This window comes from Chrysochloris asiatica, unplaced genomic scaffold (genome assembly GCF_000296735.1).
Source record: "Chrysochloris asiatica unplaced genomic scaffold, ChrAsi1.0 scaffold00144, whole genome shotgun sequence".
In the NCBI taxonomy this organism is placed as follows: Eukaryota; Metazoa; Chordata; class Mammalia; order Afrosoricida; family Chrysochloridae; genus Chrysochloris; species Chrysochloris asiatica.
Window position 1 is genome coordinate 8,305,504 of NW_006408662.1, and position 8,085 is coordinate 8,313,588.

Genomic DNA, 8,085 nt, shown 5'->3' on the forward strand with positions numbered 1-8,085 from the left:
TCCAATGATTGTTATTGTTAAGTGCCATGGAGTCATTTCCAACTCCTAGTGACCTTGTATGGGGTTTCCAGTGATGGCTTTTGTTGTTGTTAAGTGCTGTCAAGTTGGTTATGACTCATAGCGACCCTATATAGGTTTTCCAAGGAGTGGCTGGTGAGTTTGAACCTCCAGTCTTACAGTACAAACTGACATTGTGGTCCAGTGTTTTATCTCACAGTGCCACAGCAGTGACTAGCTAGAGTCAAATGTCAGCAAACAGGATATTTTGGCTCCACAGCAGAGGAACTGAACAGAACAGCTGATGTTTTTCTGTCTAACTCCCAGGTAAGGAGGGTTTTTCACCACTCAGATCCTTTTTGGGAAAAGTCAAAATACCAAAGTTTTTATAATTATATTCCCCACACTCTAGACTTGCTTCACAGGAGTAGCATTGACATTAAATGTTAAAGAATGACAAATGTGAGAGAAATTTCATTGAGAAGACCTGAAAGGAAACAGTATCCAACGTATGAGCTCCTGGCTGTTGTAAGAGACAGACCAATGGCCAGGCAGTCAGGGTCCACATCCTGGATCTGAAGAAAGGGTGTCTGTCTCTGAGACCTTGGGAAAATAGCTTTATATTTGGTAACTGATTCTCAGGGCGCTATGAGGATGAGAGGTATGAATGTACTTAGAGTAGGTAGAGTAGCATGTGATACATGGTAAAAACGGAATAAACTAACAGTCGTGGCTATTGTTGGTTTATGCCAGTTTCAGGATATAGACTGGGCCTCTGAATGTGCAGAGATGAGAATGGGTGTAATCTCTGTTAGTGGAATGAACCTCCTTCCTGCCTTTGGATAGGAAGCAGAAAGTTGACTGTGCTTGGAGGCTGGCATGACATGGAGGTGGGCCCAGCACCTGCCTTTACAACCCCCATTCTGCCCCTCCAAGGCTCACACACTCTAACCCTGAGTTCTCTAAGAGTCTGGGAGACAATTTCTTTTCCTTATAATAAAACCTTTGCATTTTCTTAAAAACAACACAAAGTTGTAAGCAGCATTCTTTCTTCAGAGGAAGATAATTAGAAGGGCCTCCTCGTTGAACCACAACTGTCTCTGTCCCACAAGAGGGTCTCCCAGAGGCGATGTGAGACTCTCTGACTATATGCTTTTGCTGAACTGTGACCAAAATGTGGCCATGAAATTGTGTATGTAGGTCGGTGTGATGGAAAATCCAATCGTAAATATGAATTAGCTTTTTTGAATTGCCTTGCAAGATGTATTGTCAGGTTAAAAAACAGATTGGGGATACAGTCCAGTGACTTTTTAAAAAAAAGATCATGACCAGCCTGGTCTGGAGGAACAAGTGGAATTTTTCTATTGAAAAAGTAAAAAGACAATCCATGCAGGATTTGATGATTAATTCATATATGCAAAAAGGAACGAGCGCACAGGAAAACTTTGTGAGGCTGTGTTATTGAGAATCAAGGCAAATAAAACTAACTCATATGCCACATGCAGAGTCTCTGGGCAGCTCAAGTGGGCAAGTGCCAACTGCAAAGTTGGTGGTATGAATCCACCTAGAGTCAGTTTGGAAGAAATTTCTGGTAATCTCAAAGGTTGCAGCCTTGAAACCCCAAAGCAACAATGGTACTCTAACTGACATGTGGTCACCAAGTTTTTGTTGTTGTTGTTAGGTGCCATCAAGTTGGTACCAACTCATAGCGACCTTATGCACAGCAGAACAATATACTGCCTGATCCTGAGCTAATGCTTGAGTCCTGTTGCTATGCTTGAGCCCATTGATGCTGCCACTTTGCTGGGGGTCTTCCTCTTTTTTTCTGACCTTCCACCTTACCAAACATGGTATCTTTCACCAACGACTGGTCCCTCCTGAAAATATGCCCAAAGTATAAGAGGAAGTTTGGCCATCTTGGCCTCCAACAAGCACTCTGGCTGCATGTCTTCCAACACAGATCTGTTGGTTCAATATTTTTAAAAACACATGGAAAATATTCCATAACCTTTACTCTATGATCTGCCAGGATTCAAGAGAAAATTTCATAAGTGCAACTGTTCTATCAGGAGTGAACTGAGATTCACAGACAAATATATCCAGCACCTGTGGACAGTCTATGTTTCCTCTCAGAATGGGAGCGGTTCTATTATATAAAAAGAGTGAACATTTAAATTGTATATCTAAATACGATATATTAAAGATAATGATTTTAAAAATTCACATCTGAAGGTCTTTCATCTTAATCTTTACTTTTTACACTCAAGGTTGTTAATGAATTGCAAAGAGCACTCTCCCTCTAATTCATTTATATTTGTTTTTTGCATCTTAATGAACTGTGCATTGCTTTGTGAAATGAAAATTCTTTGTTGGCTTTTGCCTTGGGAGGTTGATATGCTATCATTTCCTTAATTCTTGCATACATCCAAGGGGGAGAACTCAAAGTGTTTGTACTTTTACTAATAGTGATAGTCTGAGGGCCAAGGTAATATGTTAGGTATTTGATACACCTCAGACAAAAGTCCTATATAAACATCAGGTTTAAAAATTGGATTATCCATGATGCTACACTGAGACATTGTATGCATTTTCTGCAGGTACAACTTGGTACCTGCATTGTTTTGCTTTCTATGACTGTAGAAAATTGAAACCCCCAGTTTTACAATTTTATTTCTTGTTGATAATGGAGCCCAAGTTGAACCATATATAGCAAATGATGGTTTAAATTGGTTTTGCACTTGAAATGAGCAATACAAATGTAAGTTTCACTGTTGGAGAAGCATTGAATTTTCTCCAAGGAAGGGCATTACATGTTTAGGTAAATCTTATTGAGCAAGAGAGTGAGAGCATTCTTTTTGTGATTCTCAGTCTGGTTTGAAAGAACAAGCAGTATCTCTCCCCCACCCCCCTGGTGTTTTGTGCATATTTCTTCTGGTAAAAGCATGGGAAGAATGTGTTATATGGTATAAGTTGTATGCTATAGCATAAGCTATTAAGCATGAGGCTTCTGAAATTTAATCATAGCAAAAAGTACCATTCAGAAATTGTGTTTGTTTTCTAGGGACACAACCAAATCATAGCATACAGCAGACCAATCTATTTTTGTATGCTGTGTGGACTTATTTTACTTCTTGACACAGGAGCCAAAGCCAGACACCCTCCTACTTATGTTGTCTATGGCCTGAAGCTCTTCTCTCCGGGGTCTCTACAATCTGCTAGGGACCACTTAATAGGTGAGTTAATTCTAGGTTGTGGGGAAGGGTATATGAGGGGAGGAAGCTCAGTCTCCTCTATCCTCGGGAAATCTGATGGGAGAACCCTCCATACTTTGTTATTAAATTAAGAGATTTGCATATCCTTCTAGGCTACACTGTACAGAGACATCTGAGAGCCCAAGTCCCAAAGCATCCAAAGATAGAATTATTCCAGAGGCTGTTCAAAGCCATTGTCCAAAAGTTACAGCCCTCTAATGCCTGGAGCATGGTTACTATCGGGGCTGGTGAATGATGCTGCTGGGATGAAGTTTACCATCAGTGTGGTAGTTCAGTTACAGATACTTGATAACAACACATGCTTGTCATGATTCTCCACCTGGCTGGTCACCCAGTCTTCTGCTAATACACTTTATTTGCCTTGAGGTCCCCGCCATTTATGTTATTGTTAAGTGCTGTTGAGTCGGTTCTGACCCACAGTGGCCCTCTAAAGAGTTTCCGAGGAGCATCTGGTGACCCTGAACCACTGACCTTGTGATTCAAATGACTTTGCAGTCCAGCACATTAACCCACAGTGCCAAACCAGGGCTCCATTTATACACCATCCTTTATATTAAATGCTCCACTTAAGCAAATAAAAATGTGAGGTTTTACTTTGAGCAGTAACACTTGTTCTAGAAGATACTATTGGCTATGCAAATTCTCTTCTTTTTCTTCAATCAGTTTATTAGGGAAAGGAGATGCCAGGGATATGGCATTCTTAGCTTTCCCAGCAGAATATCCTTTCTTTCACTAAGACTTCGCCTTAGTGCATGTTTTTGTCTGCTTGTCAACAGTGACAAGTAAAAATGGTGATACACAAGTTAATAAGCCTACTAAATGATGCCTGCAGTAAAGATAAATGGAAAATCAGAGCCACAGCAATCCCTGTGGATGGAATATATTACATATAACAGTTTACGGTCATCAGGAAAAGACTGGGGAGCAAATGGAAAACAAATGGAAAGATAGCAACGATATAGAGGTTGACACTGTTTTCTGAGGAAAAAATGGCAATTGAGTCATTTCTCCTTTCTATGATACTCTTCACCAAACTCTGTTGCTCAGCTACCAAAGGATCTCAATTTAATTAGCTGCTACCATCGCAAGGAGTCTTGGTGTGGCGCTGTAGGAAAACCATTGAACTGCAAGGTCCATTTGAACCACAAGGTCAGTAGTTCAAACTCACCAGTCACTCCTCAGAAACCCTCTCTCTACAGGATCATTATGAGTCAGAACCGACTCCATGGCACTTACAACAATAACAATTGCAAGGTCCAGGTTAGAACAAGGAAAGGAGGAGAAGAGAAAAAACAAAGAGGGAAAACAAAAGGTTACTGGAAAACAAAAAGGAACAGTTAAGAAAAAGGAGGAGCTAAACAAGAATTAAGTACCTGTGACATTGTTTCCATTTTGTGGCCAGAAGGGGCTGGCATGCAGCTTCTATTGTGTTGGGTAAGGAGCCTTGGTAGCATAGTGGATTATGAGCTGGGCTGCTAACCCCAAGGTCAACAGTTCAAATCTATCAGTCACTCCACTGGGGAGAGATGAGGCTTTCTGCTCCAGTAAAGATTTTCAACCTCAGAAACCCCTTACAGGGTCTCCATGAGTTGGAACTGACTCCACAGCACACAAGCACCATTGTGTTGGGTAGATGTAGGTCTCTGGAATGTGAAGTGTTTCTTGGAGTTGTGCTTTCTTACTGACATTACCCACTGCCTGCCCAGTGCCATACCCCACTTGGAGGGGGAAGAGATGACTGGAGAAAAGAGAGGAAAGAGGTGCAACCTCTGCTGACGTCAGGCAAAATCAAACATGTCAAATTCCACCTCTCAGAGCAACAGATATTGAATGTCTGGGGTTGTGATAGGCGATGTGTTAGGTAGATATTGTTGTTGCTGTTAAGTGCTGTTGAGTTGGTTCCGACTCATGGTGACCCTGTATATAGTTTCTGAGGAGTGGCTGGTGAGTTTGAACACTAACGTTGAGGTTCAAACCGATCTTGGGACCAGTACATTATCCTGCAGTGCCACACCAGGACTGCACTGCGCAGGTGGAAAATCTGGAGACACTTCCTTTCATGTATGAAGTAAGGAGGACTGAGAAGCCCTCAAGAAGCACCTTAGATGCAATAAGAGACTGTGAGAAAATAGAATAATAGAAGAGGAATGTCCAAATGTTGGATAGAAGGGATGTGGAGGTGGAAACTCACCTAAGAGGAAGGCAGCAGCCACTGGTGAGGGCTAGTTGTTTTGTAGGCAAATCCAGCAGCTGAAAAGTCTGTGAAAGATATTCTTAAATATGCATTCCCCCCGCCCCGCCCCTTGTTTTAAATCACTCATAGAGATTCAGACTATTGCTCTGCAAACTTCCCTTTCATTATAAAGACAATTTCTTCATTTTTATTTCCAGGAATAAGAGAAAGACTGTATTTCTTATACTCAGTCCCAGGCTGGTAGTTTTGGGGCTGAAATTTGGATTACTTTCCATGTGGTGAACTTCAGCAAACACCATGAGTGAAGCTGGCTTTATACTTACCACCTAGGTGAGAAAGCCAAGAGCTCTTCAATTCTTAGTACCATACTTCACAAGGAACAGTGACAAACTTTGAGTGTGCTCTGAGGAGCACAGGCACATGGTCTGGGATCTGCACGCTGGTAAAGGCAACTGGAGATATCCAACCCAGAGAAGATGACTTTGGCTAAACATGGAACCTTCAGAGGGATAGAAGTCCATCATGTTCTGTGTTGTAGTGGTAGTAATAAATAGTCCTCATAGCTGGGTAGGTGGATTACACAGAAAAAAGACTAGAAAGTTGGTTTGGATTAGAATTTTCCAAAAGTAAATGGACTACAAAGAGTTTCCTGATAAGGAAAGAGTTCAGGTAGGACGTTTCAGATACTGTACAAGGTAAACAAACAAACAAACAAAAAAGGAAGTTATACAAATTAGATGGATTCTTTTTCAAATGGGCTCTGGGGTCCTTCTCAGACCTGAATTGTTTTATGTTTTATTTTAGTTGCTAGAACTAGTAACTCTTCTCCATAATATGTCATCTGTGGAGCCAAGTAGAAGTTTTGTAACCGTTACTAAACTGCATGCCTGCCTCTCTAAACACTCAGAACACACATATGCATGTCTTATATAAAGACTTGTTTCCTGACCTCAGTAATCCATGACTAGGACAACTAGTTAGTACAAGATAGACACTTTACATATACACAAGAATATATACATTTACACAGACTCTATAGGTTTTAGTATTATTTCCATGTTATTTGAATTCTGAATGCTTCCATCCTAAACTTGCAAATAGAGTAATGGATATGATTAATATTTAACCAAAAGAATAAGCAGCTTATCAGTTTTTGTTTGTAAGTTTGACTTGAAGAGAAATGGAACAGTTCCAGAAGTTTCTGCATTTGTGGTATTACGATTATTGTTTATTTCAACATCTTACTGAATTTTTCATATTACACAATTTACTCAAATCACTTAAAATGCTGGGGAGACAAAACAACTTTAAAAAAATGCAGACCACATACCTCTTCTAACTGAGGTAATATTATTATTATCAAATCACAATTTTTTTGTTATTCTGCTCTACTGCTTGGTATCCCACCAATGATACGCATTAACTCAAAGCAAGACATTAACTATCCAGTTTATATCACCGAACAAGAGAGAGCGACAGTAGGAAAGAGATTAATCAAATGAAAGAGATGTAAGAGAAATTTTAGCACAATATGAATTGCTATGTAGGATTTCATTTGCTCATGTAGTTTTGAAAATCATTTAAACTTGGCTATCTTTTTAAGAGGTGGCATAGTAATCTCTTTCTGTTCCAAAATATTGAGTAAATCAACTGAGTTACACCCTCCACCACAATGTAACACCAGTCTCGGATGATAAGGCAAATATCAAAGTGTTTTGTTTGTTTGTTTTTCAGAGCAAATACATGGATAGAAATATTGAATCATTTGTGTCCAATCAACAGTGAATTATTTTTGCAGTTATTATAAACACAGTGCTGATGACAAGCACATCTGCAAAAGTGAGGAAGAGCCCTCTTACCTCTCTAATTTTATGTTTTTGAAAACTCTGGTTATCAAATCCTCTGGACCATAGCCATTTTGAAATATTTGTGGCAATTATTATTGAAAAAGAGAAGTAGGGAGAATGAGAGAGAAAATTATAGACATGTGCAGTGGTATGCTAACACAAAAATGTTTGTTTACAGGGAAAAATGCCAACAACTGCGGGACCTTTTTGTTTTTAGATAAAGAACAAAACAATCCCAGCAATTTTTAGTGTGATTTTTCAGTAGTCCTACTAATAGAATTCACATTTTACTGCTTTTTCATTTATGTTCACTGCCACCTGCCAGATGAACTGCATGGACTCCATTTTTCTCTTATTCACCTTGCAGTTTTTATGTCTTAGACTAGAGATTTCTCTGGCTAGTTCACCCTGTGGAAGATCCAGTCGGTACATGCTGCTCCACGTTGACTCTCTGCTCTCCCCTCACTGTTTCACTGCGTTCTAATTATGCACACACAGCCAGATCGTCTTCAGCTGTGACTTTCTGGGGTCGCTTACCAATTTATTTTTCTCATGCCATTAATCATTGTGTCCAAATTCATTTCCCTTTGTTAGTTTTGCTTTGATTGGCTAATGTGTTTGTTAAACCAAATACTTCTTTTTTTTTTTTTTCTAAGTTTTTATTATGAGGTTTACATGGGAGAACATCAGCTGCACACTCATCCTATTGCATTTTGCCTCATTGTAATGATTACAATCCCCTCCGTGCATCAACAAACAACCAAAGGGTACACCA

At 39.8% G+C, this 8,085-nt stretch overlaps 1 protein-coding gene across 1 annotated transcript in view; it reads left to right on the forward strand.

The window, feature by feature from the left end:
- PCNXL2 (pecanex-like 2 (Drosophila)) overlaps positions 1–8,085 on the forward strand; it is a 491,139-nt gene that overhangs the window by 157,455 nt on the left and 325,599 nt on the right. Inside the window, exon 13 of the mRNA XM_006870571.1 lies at positions 3,059–3,230. Coding sequence (XP_006870633.1) covers positions 3,059–3,230 — 172 coding nt within the window. The remainder of the gene's footprint in view (positions 1–3,058; positions 3,231–8,085) is intronic.